The following is a 17,111-nucleotide window of genomic DNA, read 5'->3' on the forward strand; positions in this document are numbered from 1 at the left end:
ATGAGCATCAAAAATATTTTGAAGTTCATGTTTTTCCCTTGTGCTTTTAGGATGCTGAGTTCAAAGTAAATACTGTACTTTTCCCCCCATACAGAATTACCTTCTTATAAATAAACAACAACAAAAATACAAGTTCTACCAAGACTATAATGCTCTGATGTAACCTAGAGAGGCAAAACAAAAAATAAGTGTCATCCTTTTTAAAAAAGAGCACAAAAGACATCCAACATGTATTTATAGATCTACACCGGCAGTAACCACCTCTTCTTCTATCTGCAACAGTGCTTTCGCAGGGAGGCTTACATCACATGGCGGTTGGCCGTCCAGCTGATCAGGCAAGGAGAAAAAAAGAAAAGTACTTAGGACTGAGAAATACCTGAGTATCGCTGCCTGGGATACACGGCGGTAATCACTCAGAGAACGGCCCCGTGAGGTAGAAAGAGTGACCTTGTCACTCAGGGTAAAGCTAGGCAAATCACAGCCTCGGTTCTAGAATTCTTTATTTGTAAAAATAAACTGCTATTATAGAAGTAAGTTACACTCAACTCTCTATTATTTGTACTGGAGGAGAGAAAAAGCATGGGCAACATTCCCCGGAAGATTCCAAAGATCAAATATATTTGGCTCGGGAATTTGACTAAAGAGAGAAAAGCGCACACACATACACACACTCCCGCCATCACATGCCCAGCCTTGCTCTCTCCACCCTCAGGGGTCGCATCCAGGGAATGACTGGACGTCGGGGAGAGAAGGTTCACAACCCGCTGACAGATAAGAGAGAGTTGACTGAGCTGAAACCATTTTCAAAGCACTCTTCACATAAAGGGCCATATAAATACCTCAGAGTTCAAAAGCAAATGGTTTTGCTGATACCACTTGTAACACCCTTTCACAATAAGGAAGAAACACATGTTACCAGCATCAAGGTTCAAAATATAAACAGCAGTAATGGTTGTCTTCATGTGGCTCTAAACGGTATGCAACCTATTTGTGTTATCTTCTGCTTTATAACAAACAAAAACGTGCTTAGACACAAACTAGCAGGTGACGTTTTTGAAAAACTCAACTTTTTCCCCAAATGACACTGAAACACCATATAATCAGAATAAATGTTCTCCTTTTTAAAAATATTGTATATATGGATGTATGACTGTACAGCAACAAAGCATACACTGACTATTCTTTATTACCTTTCTTAAACCACAGTTTTTAAAGTTGGTCATGTTTTGAATCACATAACCAAAGCCCACTGCTAGCTAATAGAAATCAGCTAATGATGAGGGACCAATTCTTTGCCAAAATCAGCTTTCCGTCTACCCATAAGGATGATTCTTAACTGTCTGTTTTGGTCTGTTGATACCCTCAAGTCATTAGAAGTTTCTCCAAACACGGAGCAGACAGCACAGGATGCCATCCTGACTCAGGCATGCAACCCTTTCCAATTCCTCACCCCCCTCTCCCCATGCCCCTGTGCCACCAGAGTGTGGGGGGGATTGGAGCACTGACCCACTCAGTGTACCCTCTTTGAAGGGGACACACTAAGATCCCTAAAACCCGGCATCTAAGGCAGGGAGCTTGAGGGAGGCGTGGGTGCAGGTTCAGGGAAATGCATGGGAACCCGGGGTCTTCTTAGAAGACAAGAGATTTTCTCCCTGATTTGCTCTCTTACATTTGAATCTGAGATAGCAGTCATTGCAGTACAGTTGGTGGCTTCTGATTCGGACTTCAGCTCCTGAAGAGGAGCCTCCGAGGTCACACTCACAGGCCACGCACTGAAGAATGAGAAAGAACCACCAGTCAGTCAGCTCGGGAAGTCTTGGGCACATTTAGGTAAAAGCAAGAAAAGACTGAGCAGAATGCAGCTTCTACGCTCTTAGATACATTTCAGAAAAGGTGAAAAATGAAAAAAAAAAAAAAGCCCAAAAGATAATTAGTAGATTAAAATCAAGCCTGCCAGACGAGACATTAACGAATTCTTAGGTCCAATTTTAAGAGCCAAAATGATCGATCATTCTAAATACACCAAAAGAGTGAAAGTGATTTGCCGATTGGCTTGGAAGAATTTAGTCTTCATTTCTTGCAGAAGAATGTGAGAGGATAAGGCAGTGCATGAACTAGTGAAGTGAATGAGGAGTGGGTTCTGGCACTTTCTTCTGGGGAGGGGGGCAACACCTAGTGTGCCCACTGCACCAGCCTGGCAAGCGTTTGCACACGGCACTTTCACTTCAAGGCTGCGTATATGGGTTCCACATGTTCAAACACTAATTACTTTGACTCGTTCTGTTCTGCCCAGGAACCACTCAAGCCAGCAAGACGCAGGCTTAAACAAGCTGTGGTCTGAGAGACTCCAGGAATAAGAACCAGAGTCTCTTTCTGGCCCAATGCAAGTTCTAGAATCACATAGATGTGTCTCTAAAGATAGATGTTGCAAAAAAAAAAAAAAAAAAAAGTAATTACAGACTTAGTTCTTCTGTGCAAAACCCCACCAGGTGTAAGCAGGCGTTGCAGATATAAAAGTATTTATAATGCTCTTCTTCACATACTCTCCCTAGTAAAGCTAAGCTTTCAGACACTTAAAATTGCATGTCCCCATGCTCTTAATAACACTGGTAAATTTTATTTCAAGTATGCCTATGACAGCATGGTAAAGGAAGCATTTATAAGCTGTAAATTTTACTTCCAGAATCTTAACAGATTGGAGGCCAGTAGTGCATAGTGTTTCTGAACTTAATTTTTGAGACTATTTCAAGATTTGAGAACAGGCAATTTGCGATTCAAAGTGCAGCACAGACTGACGCATGTAGCAGGGAGTTTTGTTAGTGACGCGTCCACACCCAGCGCGCAAAGAAGCCATGCGCTCTCTAAGCAAAGCTTGGCGGGCCTTCAGGCTGTCTGTCTCCGTCTCACCTTAAAACAATGCAAATGATAACAAAGACCCAGGGACTCGATGATCATGGCGGCTCCTTTGCCCAGAATGTTATTACAGTAGGAACACATGCGCTTCCCACTGACTGACCTAGACGCGGAACAAGAATGGAAGGGAGGCTTTCATCTGCTCGAATCAAGGTTACTTAAAGTCACACTCTGGCATTAACAATAATTACTTAAGAAAGTATGTATCTGTGGGAGGAGAACTGTCACCAGATAATCAAAGTATGCTACGTCGTACCTTGAAGGATCTCCATGGTGGTTCTGAAACCCCGGACATCTATTGGTACGAATGAACAATTTCAGTGTAATTAGTCCATTCTGTACCTCCTGACATTACTCTCCTCAGGTCACATCTCTTCTGCCATCTCAGCCTTGTTTTCCCAGCCTCTTTGTCACTCACTTGCTATTCTCATTACACAGAAGTCCCTGTGCTTTCCTGACTGTGCCTCTGCCCTTGGGAGAACGCAATGACAGTTGGCTGACAGCCACCATTTATATAGGTAAGGAGGGATTCTACTTTCCCTTGGATGCATGCTCCTCCTGTCCCAGGTGGCCAGGTAAAGGTTGCTTCTTACCGTTGTGTCCCATAGTATAAGCACAGTAGGGACACTGAAAGTGCATCACTGCTGAGCACCGCCTCCCAGATAGAGACATTTCTAGGGCAGAAAAGTCAACAGTGTGTCTTCTATCTGCTCCCATAGGGTGGTGCTCTCAGACACATAAGCGTACACTCTGTCCTCTGCCTTCCTCCCAGTCCACAGCCTTCATCTCCTGCCCCCACACTTGTACCACAAATTCGGACCCCTTCTTAATTCAAAACTGCATGATAGACACTTCAGAGATCCTGGAACAAGTAACATCATTTTAGATGGATATGTCTTTAAAACAAAATCCCTCATTTGATAGCTAAAAAAATTCCAATATTAATCACTGTTTTTACATTTCAGAATTTCATTTGCAATGGAAAGTACTGTATGCCTAGAACTCTCTTCAGAGTATATACATGGCTTCCTGAAGCATTGAGGTCTGTGCAGAGGATAATAAACCTCAAAACTCAACACCTGCTGATGTCTGAGCTTTACTCCACATCAGAAGACAGGCTGAGTCCAGACCTATGATGGGGCGCCTGCGTGGCTCAGTCGGTTGAGGGTCCAACTTCGGCTCAGGTCATGATCTGACAGTTTGTGGGTTCGAGCCCCACATCGGGCTCTGTGCTGACAGCCAGCTCAGAGCCTGGAGTCTGCTTCAGATTCTGTACCTCCCTCTCTCTGTGACCCTCCCATGCTCATGCTGTCTCTTTCTGGCTCTCAAAAATAAATAAAAAAAATTTTTTTTTTAATTCTTTAAAGGACTATGATTATAACTCTTACTCAGTTCCTGCAGTATATAACCTGCAGAACTCGGCTGATGTAATCTGAACAAAATATTGGTGAACTATATACGAGGCCGGCAATGATTTGAAAATCAGAAACAAAAAAAGCAGTATCTAACTACTTAACGTTTTTTTTTTATCCAGCTTGTTAAAAGTTGCACAGACAATGCAGCTAGGTAATAATGCTTTCCTTTTATGCCCAGTTCCTATAAAAGAAGAGTTTGCATTACAGTCTCAATAAAAGTCAAACATTTTACAATACTGCTCTTACTCGTAAATTTCAAATGCGTTCACAAGTTCCTGTATATTTTTATGCTTCCACCTTGTGAACTACACAAGTACATGGCTCACGGACCACAAGCAAAAGCAAACGAGAGAGTGGCAATGAAGCACGTGTTTTAGAGGTCTCTGATGGCTTCACAGGAAACTGTAAATGCTCTTAGGACAGCATGAAAAGCTCTTAAGAAAACCTTAATTGATTTTGGTAAAAGAACACTGAATTTGACAGATTCCAAAAGACTTGGTTTTGGTTTTACCAGAAAATTTGGACAAGACATTGGTTGGGGAACTTTTAATGAAAAAATACCCCAAGACTAAGGGTCTCACCTGTTGCGTTGCTGGGAGCCCGGCTGTGGTGCTGTAGGAGAATGGCTGCGTGGGGTGGGAGAAGGCGTGGTGGCGGTCTTCACGGAACCAGGGGAAGGAGGGGGGACGCCAGAGGACGGGTTCCGCATGTAGGCACGGTTTGCCGTGGACACCAGCTGAGGTGGTGGACGACTGAAGTCTTGAACGGAGAAGGAAGCATGAACTCCTGACGACTGATTGAGCCAAGGGGATGGTTTCCAAGAATTGGATCTTGGGGAGTCCAGGTAATCTAGAGACTCACCTCTGGAACACACAAAGGGTTACTTAAGATTATATAATACATTCAACTAGGATCTATCATTAAAGTCACTAAAATATCCACCTTATGTATTTTGTAAATAGGTATTATTAGTCGAGCAAGTCCAGTTACATAAAAAGTTGCCATTAATAGCTAAAGTTTCTTCTCATAGAATCATGATGTTTCATAGTCAGTTAACCTTCATTTATTTTTATTTAGTTGGTGCTTAGATAAAATAAAAAACACCAAAGTGGAAAATACTAATTTTTTAAATAAACTACTATATTCTTCCTATAAATATTCAGCTGATTAGACATATGAGTCTTAAATTTAAAAACTGAACCCAAAAAAATACCATTGTAGGCACTTACATATATCAGGTATTAGACTAAACACAGTCATATTTTTAACTTATTTTTCACACACACTACGCAACTTCTTTTTATATCTCACAGAAGCTAATTGTCCATAGGAAAAAGAGTTGGTGGTGGAACTGGCTTTCAACAGTGTCTGTCTGATTCCAGAAAAATCTGCACCATTCCTACCATGCCGCCTTCATTCACTCACCACTCCAAACCCTGATTTTATTCAACTGTTCAGTGTCTGTCTTATGGAAGCATTCACCAGCCACTTCCCTTAAACTGAATATGCATTTAATGTAGAATTTAGCTCACAAACTGATTTAAAAACAACTTCTGGAAAATCTCTCTTAAACAAAGTCAAGTGCTTACATTAATTCTGATCTACAAAGGTCGACTCCAAATTATAAATGGTTGATTTCTAACAGGTCAATTTTGTTATTACATTTAAAACTTTATTTCTTATCCCAAGTGTAAAATATGTATTTTTCTTTTACAATTAGAGAAGTCCTGCATCATCACGATCAAAAGGACCCAAACAGTATAGAAGGCAATCTGAGGACTGAATAAAGTTCCCGCCTCCCACTCTCACTTACCACAATTTACCTGCCTTACTTCCCAGAGATAACCACTGTTAACTTCTAGATTTTTCTATTTACATAGAGTTAAATACAGATACAAATTTACGGAAGTATGGCCATGTCTATAGATGTACGTAATGTGTTTATGTGTTCGACATTCTTAACCAACTGGGATTATTCTATAATGCATACTCTTTATAACTTACTTTACTCCATGTAATATATATTATATTAGAACTATCTTCACATCGGTTCATGTGATAGACAGTACTTGAGGGGCCCTCAGTGAAATATCCTCCTGGTATCCATGCCATTGCGTGGTCCCCTCCCACTGAGTCTCTGCTTGGCCACGTGACACACTTGCACAGGAGGGCTTACCCTCCTGAAAGGTTTCCTCTTTGAATCCAGGTGTCATGCCATGAGGCAGCCCAAGCAGCTATGGGAGAGGCGCATGGGGGAGCAGAGGCCCCTAACCAATAGCTCTAGATGCAGCCCAGTACAGCAACTACATGAGGGGTCAGCAAATTAGAGCCCACTATCAGGATATGCACAAATCATGAGCTAAGGATATTTTTTCTATCTTCAAACAGTCATTAAAAAAACAACAAAAAATAAGTGACGGATACTGATGTGGCCTACAAAGTCAAAATGATTAACTATAGGTCCTTTATAAAAAAAAAAAAATTGCCAACACCAGCTCAAAAGGGCCATCCAAGGGCCCCAACCAACATGATCCAAAGTTCTGCCCAGTCAGTTGTGATAAGAATTGTGATAAGGTAGAGTATTACACAACTCTCAAAGAATGAAAGAGACATTGCTGTATCATACACCACCTCAAAACTGAGTGAGTTTATCAGTGGGTCAGTATTTATTTAGCAAGAACTAAGTACGCTCTTATTAATAGATATTCTGATTCTTTTCTTTTTTTGCTATTGCCAATAATACTTAAGTATATATCCTTTGGTCTCTCTTTTGCATATTTATCCAAATATATTCAGAAGAGAATGTGCCAGAAATCAGGTAGCTCACATGGGTACATACACAAAAACTTTTGCTTAATAAACACTGGAAAACTTCCCACCCAACTGGGAACAAGAATTCCTGTTTCCTTACACCACCGTTAAGACTAGATTGAGTTAGTCAATAGTTAATCCTCTACAATATGAGGAGATACATCATTGTTGTCTCAGGAGCAGTGCTAACCTATTGTATGTTTACTGACATTTTCTTTTTCTGTGTAGTATCTGTTCATACCATCTGTCTATGTTCCTATAAAGTCATGGTTTATTTACTGATTTATGAAAGTTACTTGTATATTGAGATAATAGGTCCTTTGTAATGTGTTTCAAATTCTTCTCAGTTTGTCACCTGTGAAAGTACTTAATAAAAGTAGCTTCCGTATTCATTTACCCAAAATATATCTTTCAAGATGTTCATCTTCTCATTTTCAATTAATTTATATCTATATATTTTCCATAAAGTTAAAAAATTAGGTTTCATACTGAGTAAACACTATTATCGTGATTCCAATTAAACCATTATTTCATTACATACAAGCAGACCTAATTTTCTCTTTCAGTTCAGCAGCCAGGAAAGGACAAAGAGCAGCATAAACTACTTAAGTGTCTGGACTGGACTTTGGAATTCCACATCCACCTTTGCAACCTATTAGCCATGTGGTTTTGTCCAAGTGTGTTCCGGCTTGAGCCACAGTTTCTTTATATGGAAAAAGAGAATTACCATCCCTGCCTCAAAACATTTTTCCCAGAGGAAGTCAGACAATGTAGACAAAGTAACTGTCCTATGTCCGGCCCCCAAATAAGTACTTGAACATGTGCCCAGTCATATTCACTGGGAATTTAAAAGATTAAAAAAATATATCCACTAAATCTTGGATAAGAAAAAATATTACGACATCTCTACTGTCCAAAGTAACCCACCTGTCCAGAAATTAAATATTTGCCTCATAGTACAGAAGAGGAAATAACCCCTAAAAAGTTTCACACCTTCTCATAATCCCAGGCAGACAAATGGGCTCTTTGTTGACACTGGAACTACGCTGTCGGATCCAGCTGTTGTCATGGAGAAGAGACGTTTTCTTCCTCATTTCTTGAAGGATTTGTTGTCTCTCTAACTCTGCTTCTGATGGGACCTGTTCCTTCTTGGAGCTTCTCTGTGATGAGCTAGTACTCCCAATTCGGTCTAAATATTTACTGCTTCCTAAATTAAAAACAAATCAGAAGCTGCAGGATTAGTACATTATTATCTTTTTTTTTTTTTTTTAAAGGAGGGTGGATAGGGGATAAATCTCCAAATACAATGTAGCAAAAAATATGACATTATGCGCATATGCTAACATCAGTTCTCAGTAAGACTGCTGCTTGGGAGCACAGAAGTCAGTCTGCTATTCCTGAGAATTCCAGTCCCACACCCAGAGGCACGTCACAGGTGCACCCCGAAGACTTAAGGAGGCTTTCCAAAAAAGGAAACAACCAGCATTGATTTCGGCGCTAGTAAGTCACAAAATGATCATCTAGAAATACTTCCTCTTTCACTCGTCCCTTCCTTATGAAATTAAATCAATCAAACACATGCTCATTGAAAGCTTGCTGTGACAGCTTTCAAAAAACTCACACTCTCCCGGCGGAGAGAAAGACGTATATGCCTGCATCTCCAGCTGACATGACTCAAGTCTTCATGGTGTAAGTTCTAGAATAAGTCATGACCAAATTGTGGGAAGGAGAGCACATTCAATCGCTGAAATAGCTCTTGTGAAATTGAAAAATATTCAAGTAACCCAAATGCTAACCAAGGAATGTTATCAGATTTGTTTGTCCTCTAAGAAACTGACAAAGCTATAATTTTGGATATTGACTATATGAATGACAATTAAGTGGGGTTTTATCCTGAAGGTTCATTGGATACGCTGATTAATTTCTGATTTGGGTAAAACATCCATAACTTTGAAGTATTTTCCCCCTTTTAATTTGGCTTAGGAAATTTCATCTCCGGATTTGTTTCCTTTCAGTCTCCACATTTACCGTTGTCATTTTCTCAAAATTCATGGTGCGTCTCTGCATTAGTTCACCTTCTGGTAAGCAGTGGACAAGGGCGAGGCTTTCTCATACACACCTACATTTACATTTGTGTATCCATACAGCTTATCAGTTTGGTCAGATTTTAAATTAAATATTTTCTATTTCAGACGTGCCTTATGGGCATTAACTAAGTTTTCAACAAAACATTTCATTTCATTAGTTCCACTGCCTGCTATTCAGGAGCGTACAGTTAGTAAAGGAAGAAAGCAACCATTGAGGGCTGAAATACTTAAAGTTTGATTTCAATTCAGGGGGAAAAGAAACTCAGAGACCCAAACAAGGAAGACCAGAGGAACGAGATCAGAAGACATGTGATAAACTGGAAGAAGGAAAGAGGAAATGTTGGTTTTAGATAAGGGTTCCTAACAGGAAAAACAGCAAAACAGCTGGAAATTTAAATTAGGACAGATAATGGAAGACCCTAAGTGTTAAGGAGAGGGAGGTGATCATAGAACCTAACAGAAACTAAATTCTATAAGCTTTGACCAGAGGTTACATACCAGACCACTTAGGCCTGTAGATGTGTTGCTTGGCTCACAGGGGGTTTTACAATTCTGTTGGCACTTAAAACATAAAAAAATGTGGATTTTCATGTTAACTTCTCTTTCACAACAGAAACAGTTGGCCCCCACAGGCTTGCACTCTCCCACAATGCCGTGGCAGGCTGGAGCTGGGAAGCGGCTACCATCAGTGGGCAGGCACCAAATTCACCTCAATCCTCACCTGGACCTTCATTCTTTCATATAACTGGCCAGCACCCTGCTTACCCAAAGCCTGATATACAAAGCCTCCTTTAAAATATGTTTATGCTTGGTTTTCTTTCTCCTTAGTTATATAATTTCAGCTACATGCAAACCTTCCTTTTTATTTGTTAACGTTTATTTCTTTTTGAGAGAGAGCCAAGTAAGAGCATAAACAGGGAGGGGCAGTGAGAGAGAGGGAGACAGAATCTGAAGCAGGCTCCAGACTTTGAGCTGTCAGCACAGAGCCCAGCAGAGGGTTCGAACCCACAAACCATGAGATCATGACCCGAGCCAAAGTCGGATGCTAAACTGACTGAGCCACCCAGGCGCCCCACATGCATTCCTAAAAGCACACTTGATACTAACAATATCAGATTCCAGCTCATTTTTGCCGAGTTAGTGAAATGATTATCATTTTGGATTTTGGGACATCTTGGCACTTAAATGTACAATTTCAAATTTATAAACAATTTTTAAGTCCCCTGGTATTCTGCAGAAAACTTTTCTGTTCCATTTCCTTGGCTGCAAGATGAAATCTGTACAAAACTATCAGCAACACTGGAAAACGCCCACATTTCATTAGCTATGTAAAACCTTTTAATCTCCCAGCACTCCCTCCATTATAAAGTAAAGCCAGAATAACCACAAGATAGTTTTGTTTTTATACACAAATGCTAAAAATACTTGGTATTTTAATTATGTAAGCTTAATGAATCTGAAATATATTGACTTTAAAAATACTGATCATAGCACATGATAGCATAAACAAGCAACTGTGCTGAGGAATTTGGGGGAAACAATTCACATTTACCATTTTTATTTGTAGGGTAATCATCCAGTTCAGTAGTGGATCTGGACTTATTCCTACAACACAAAACACAACATGTTATAGGCATCTCATTAAGAATGTCTTTTTTACATTTAGGATGTAAGAACACCAAAAAGATTTGGTTTTAAAGCAGCTGATTTATTTCCTATGTCTGCAGAGAGCAACATTCACTTTCACACTACGGAATGTTTCATGGTGCACAAGTAGCAGAAAACAGCGATGTCTCTAAATGAGAGAAGAGCTTGATGCCCGAAGCAGATATAAACGTGAAGATCCTCTCAGTTTGTAGGATGATTAAGCCTATGATTTTTTTTGACTAGATCTCGGTCTCACGGGCTATATACAACATCAGATCACCTAACATCATACTGTTGCATTTCCTGCATGCTGCCCGAGGGTCAAGAAAATGACTTTTTGGACAGTAGGGTACTTATTCTGAAACAGCCACTGGCCAAATGCTGTCTTAGCAGCACGAAGACGTACTCACATGTGCTGGCATAGGGGAACCTCTGAAGTCACGTGACTTTGTAACGGCAACATTTAGGTTTCTGTATCAACTCATGCTGGTCTCATTCTCTCTCTTTAACTAAGCATGATCACTTCAAATAATAGTGGCAATAATGGATAATATATGTTATCATACATATACATTACATATGCATGCATGGAACATATATGTCCAAATATACAACATATAATAATGTATAGGCCATAATAACATAACACAACTGTTAGCAACTTTCATGCATGGTTTCATTTGTATTAACATAGAAAATATTTTTTTTACAAGATGTCCAGCCACACTCCTTAATGCCTCTAAGCCCGTACTGTATCACAAATGCCTAGCAGTGTTTTCTATTTTCCAGGGGTTATTAAGTTTGCCTCTGCAATCTAATTCTTTTCTCAAGGTAATAGCTACATAAATAAAGATGATTTAAATGTATAAGTAAGTGCATATCTTTAAAAAAGAGATACACATTTTAATGATCCATAGTTACCCAGACACCTTCACTATAAATAAGGCCATCCATCACTAAAACTTTTTCTAGCTTCATGTTGGCCCATTACTACCTATATATTAATGTTCCCTATCTACTTGGGAGTCCTACTCAGTCATCCTGACAGTCTGGAGAGATGACTCCTTCCATATCTCTAAGGCAAACCTCCTAAAGAAGAAATGTCAGCTCTGAAAACACAAATTAATGGTCATACACGAGATATTTATAGACAGAGTCTATACAGAAGTCCTTAGTGGTTTCAAAACTGCAAAGCATTTTAAAAATTACTTTCAAACATTAAATTTAATGTGTCAGGAAATTTTAAGACATATATAACATTAACTGGAATTGACCAGTAGTTCTCATCAAACAGAGAAGGCCACAATTCTCATTGCAGATGTCCACAGGTGACTTCATTTTGAGTAAACTTAGGCGGATGCTTATTACCGCTTTAAAATAAAAATTAAGGCAGACTGCAAAAGATGAACACAGTTCTAGCCGGCGTCCATTCCCCTAGCACCGCAGCTCCTCCTGCATGTACAGAGGTAGCGTTTTCCTCTGCCCTGTGAACTTGGGCGCGCCTGTGACTTCAGGTAATGGAATGTGGCGGGAGCACCAGTGGGCCAGTTCAGAGCCTAGACTGCAAGGTGCCTGGCACACTTCCTCGCTTTCTCTCCTTGCTGCTCGGCCACCATGGACGCAAGACTGCACTGGCTTGCTGGGTCTTGACAGACACATGGCCTGGTTGCTCTTACCTCCCCAGGTGAGAGTCAGCTGACTCCCCAAAGCAGAGCTGCCTAGTGAGCCAGTAGCAGATGAATGAGGAGCCCAATCAATGAGAAGAACTGCCAGTTAGAATCCGTCCAAAATACCCACAAAATCGTGTTAAATCACTAAGTGTAGGAAAAGCTGGTTACAAGTTCTTTGTATCCCACAGAAGGTCTGCAGCTAAATTCGTTTTACAAAACATCTAGGCATGCCCTCAAATATTCATCTAAGCCAACCGTAGTACGATGAGATGTTCTACATACCGGTCACTAGGAAGCAACCCTGGGGATTTTTCCTCTCTCTTTGGTAGATCATAGGAATCAACCGGCCTAAAAAGATAGAAGAGTTTCTGGTAAAAATATCAGACTTTAATGCCTTTCCTAAGATTGAGGAATTGATACCAAAACAATGTTATTCTAGCCTCTTTATGAGATGGTCTCTAGATTAAAAACCAAACAGAAGTATTTCAATCAACCACGGCAGAAAGCAGACCTACTAATACCATATTTCACAGTTCACTCATCCCACAAATGTATACTTGCTACTGTTCTAGGACTAGGCTAGAGGAGCAAACAAAACAAAAAAGTATTAAATGTAAGTCTTATGTTTCAGTGGGCAGGAAGGCACGGACAAACAAACACAGGTAAATTTACACATACCATGTAAAGCATGGTATGCCAGGAGAAGGGGGAGAGAAAAGACATATTTTAGATGAGGTAGTCCAGGAAGTCTGAGAAGGTGACATTTGAGCAGAGATGTCAAGAAAAGGAGGAAGACAAACAAATACGTGAGGGAAGATCTCCAAGCACAGGGACTCAAAAATGCAGAAGGCCAGGGGCAGGATGCATCGGAGAGTTTCAAGGAAGGAAAAGGAGGCCAGTGTGTCTAGGACACAGTGAGGAGAAGAGTGGTAGGAAGCTAGGTGGACCCCAGAACCAAGAGCCAGCTCACGCAAGCCTTCTCGGTTCCTACGAGGACTCGGGTGGTGTTCTAACACACGAGGAAGCCATCTGAATAGACGTAAGCGGGGAAGGAAGGTGACAGGGTCAGGTGCACCATATAAAGGGTTTCCACTGGGCTGCCTGTGCAGAGAATGGAGGGTAGGGATCCACCCGGTGCCTCTCGAGTGGGGAACGGATACAGCTAAGCCAAGGCAATCTGAAATACAACAGCGCCCGTGGGCTGTGGGACGAACCTTCTATATTGGTATATTCTGACTGAGGTTTCCCTCTCTCTCTCTGCCTGGTGCTTGCGCTCCTCGGCCTCCGCCTGATGCTGCTTCTGTTCCTGCTCTTCCCGATTCTGTTCCGGATTCTGATTCTGTTGCTCCTCTGGTTTCGTCTCTTTCTCAAGAGTGAGTTGTTCCTGCAACTTCTTTCGTTGGTCCTCGTCCGCAGCCTCCTTTTGCTGCTGTCTCCTCTCCTCTTCTCCTGCTCGGGTTCCTTCCCGGTCGGAGGACTTGGACCCCTCACTCCAGGTGGCTTCCCAGCTGGTGCCGGCAGGCTCCCGGGCGGTCAGAGAAATGCTGTTTGAGTTCAGGACCATCAGTTCCTAAGTGACCAGGGAGAAAAAGAAACCCATCCAGATCTGTGCGTTTCTAAGATTTCATAAAGATAGATCTATATTCAGTTTTAGAAATTTATTGCAGTTGGCCTGGAGTTCCACTTGGGATGATGTTAAAAGTTTTATTGCTAACAAAGCCATCCGTGGGCGACAGAGACAGAAGTGAGAAGAGAAAGACGCAGTTAGAGTCAATTAACACAATTATTAAATGATACACTAGAGAAACTAGCCAAAAGGTTGAAACATCAAAGCAAAATTCTCACAAAAGAAAGCTCACTGTATTTTTCAAAGAGCTTATGTAAGTGAAGATGTGGCAAAAGCCAGGTGAAATATGGGATCTTCCATTTTTCAGCTAACTTCACCAAAACAGAGAATACAGCATGTTCCAACACTACCTCATTCAAGTACTTGTAATTCTCTCTCTCAGCTTCCTGCTTAGCCCTTTGCCACTCTTCCCTGAGTTTCTCCTGCTCACGTTGATATTTTTCCTATAAGAAGAGATGGCATATTAGTTAATTAACAGGTTAATGATGTTAAACAGAGTCTTTTTTATTAGTATTTTCTAGCTCTATTCTTCATCTCAATCTTTAAAGGCAGTGATATTATTTTAACCAATTGGACTTTCATCCCTAAAGTACAAAATAGCTTATATTGGGGTGTCTGGGTGGCTCAGTTGGGTAAGCATCTTCTTGATTCATGGTTTGTGGGATTGAGCCCCACATCAAGCTCTGTGCTGACAGCATGGATTCTGCTTGGGATTCTCTCTCTCTCTCTCTCTCTCTCAAAATAAATAAAAAAATTTAAACAAATAGCTTATATCAAATTAAAATGCAGTCTCAGGGAAGGGTAGATACTCAGAATTGAATCTATGGAGGCCTTCTACCACACTGTAATGGAGTAGAGCCCCTGGCTAGCAAGGGGGACTGATTTCTCTGCAACGGAATGCACACACAGCGTAAAGGGCGTAAGTCCTGACAGCCCATGCACCTCCCACATGCACAAAATCCACAAAACTGTAGTGCCTCATCCTAGAAAATACACAGGGTAAATAATTATTTTAAAAGGAGGGCTCGGAGAGCTTGAAAATAGAAATGTAATTAACACAAGATGCGCTACCTACCAAAAGATTTGTTAATTATGAGGTTATTAGCTTTTAATGTTTTGTTTTTTAATCTGCATTGCGGTGCTGGCTGACAGGGACCAGCTCCTGAGGCCCAGACTGTCCTGCTCTACCTGCAGCAGGCGGTCCTGCTCCTTCTGCCACCGCTCCTGCCGCTTCCGCTCCTCCTCTTGATCCCACGCCCAGCGGCTCGGGGCACTGAGGGTTGGAACTGGAAGCTGACCGTCAGAAGAGAAGATGTGCAAACACAGAAGAACATATGACATCACTGAGTCGTCTACTGAAGCACTCTCGCTAACATGAATAATTCATACCACCCTCTGCCCAAGCAGTACCACAGGAGGCTTGGCTTTTTATTTAAAAACAGGTCTTTCCAACTTGGAAAGACTGCTCCTTGATAAATTCTTATGCAACCAAAAATAAGCCATGCTATGAGGTGCTAATATAGTCCCACCAAGGTCACCTCATTTATTCCAAAAACAAAGAATGCTACTTACATCAGGAACCACAGAATCAGAGCTTCCTGTATTGCAGCATGTGCAAAAGGAAGGAAAAAAAAGTAAGTTTTTTTACTTCGGTGAAATAATTTTCAGAAAGTCTTACTAGCTGTTTCTGTGCCAGTATACTAAGGGACGTCTATGGCTTTTTTAAAACCACAGCAGTAGCTCAGTTTTTCTCCTTAATTTCATCTGCTTGTTATTCACCTTCCAAAGTCAAAGTCATTTAAAAAGCAAGAGAGAGAGAGAGAGAGAGAGAGAGAGAGAGAGAGAGAGATTGATTGATTGATTGATTCTGAGTGCCAAAGGTGAACCCTAGCTCCCGCTACGGGAGCTGGGTTGATGGAGGTTCTAAAGAGGTCTCAGGATTCTTTTATGAATAGACTGGCCGGATGGCATAGCTCGGTCAAATGCGGGGAAAATAAGAATCTCAAGTGTTACAACATCTACAGATTCAAAGTTTTACTTGCCCCTATTCAATTACGATGCGACAGCTCCCCATCGCATTTTCCAGGTCTCCTTGCCAATAAGCTACTTTTCTTAAGTAAGACCTCACAAAAACATGCTCAAGAAATCGTTCCTTTCCCTCTCCTATTACTTGAAGCACAGATATTCAAACTTCATGGTAAACCTATGGCCCTAGTATCATTGTTTTTATTCTTAGGGGGACCACATAAATGTGTGTCTGTATGTAGGACAAGGATTATAAACAAGTAAGCTCATTTCATCACATGCACTATACAGTGTGTATTTAATTTTCCTGAAACCTCATCTGTCTGGTAAATTTATTCACTTTCACTTTTTTTTTTAAAGAAAACTACTTTGAGACTTAGGAAAATACTCTTCCCTAAAATAGCCCATTGAAGAAAAGTGAGTGAACATTAGAATAGCAAAAGAAAAGGAATGGTATCATGTTAGCCAGTTTGAGCTATGAGTATCACACTGTTTCAATTAAATTACCAAAGGAAAACAGGAATGCAACAAAAATGTCAAAACCACGAAGGATACTGACACAAAGAGACCTTGCATGTGCGTGGCTGGAAAGCTATTCCTATTTATGGTCAAAAAGAAACCTTAAGTCACCAAAGGAAGACTAGCAGATCTAAAAAAAAAAAAAATCCATGAGTCCAGTAAGTATACCGTAAGAAAAGCGGGTAAAGGTGTTTTGATCTTAAAAGTAAGAAACAATAACATTCAGACACCAACAGCACGCCACTCTCTGTGCTGTTGGATCTCAAATGTTGGCAATTACTTTTAAGTTATTAATAGCACAGCACAGCTCAAAGTGCATTCGTGAGACGCGGGTTAGACAGATGTGACACGGGGAAGAAATGCCACACGCAGAGCACATAAGGCAGAGCTGCTCAAC

At 40.9% G+C, this 17,111-nt stretch overlaps 1 protein-coding gene across 2 annotated transcripts in view; it reads right to left on the reverse strand.

The window, feature by feature from the left end:
* Positions 1 to 6: 6 nt before the first annotated feature.
* Positions 7 to 17,111, reverse strand: part of LMO7 (LIM domain 7) — a 192,490-nt gene continuing 175,385 nt past the window's right edge. For both annotated transcript variants that reach the window (XM_029936595.1, XM_029936596.1), the window contains 11 exons: positions 15,743 to 15,768; positions 15,359 to 15,463; positions 14,521 to 14,613; positions 13,758 to 14,113; positions 12,826 to 12,891; positions 10,779 to 10,831; positions 8,133 to 8,346; positions 4,910 to 5,191; positions 2,908 to 3,016; positions 1,670 to 1,772; positions 7 to 327 (listed from right to left, as the gene is read on the reverse strand). In XM_029936595.1, coding sequence (XP_029792455.1) covers positions 305 to 327; positions 1,670 to 1,772; positions 2,908 to 3,016; positions 4,910 to 5,191; positions 8,133 to 8,346; positions 10,779 to 10,831; positions 12,826 to 12,891; positions 13,758 to 14,113; positions 14,521 to 14,613; positions 15,359 to 15,463; positions 15,743 to 15,768 — 1,430 coding nt within the window. In that variant the 3' untranslated portion in view covers positions 7 to 304. The remainder of the gene's footprint in view (positions 328 to 1,669; positions 1,773 to 2,907; positions 3,017 to 4,909; positions 5,192 to 8,132; positions 8,347 to 10,778; positions 10,832 to 12,825; positions 12,892 to 13,757; positions 14,114 to 14,520; positions 14,614 to 15,358; positions 15,464 to 15,742; positions 15,769 to 17,111) is intronic.

This window comes from Suricata suricatta, chromosome 4 (assembly GCF_006229205.1).
Source record: "Suricata suricatta isolate VVHF042 chromosome 4, meerkat_22Aug2017_6uvM2_HiC, whole genome shotgun sequence".
In the NCBI taxonomy this organism is placed as follows: domain Eukaryota; kingdom Metazoa; phylum Chordata; class Mammalia; order Carnivora; family Herpestidae; genus Suricata; species Suricata suricatta.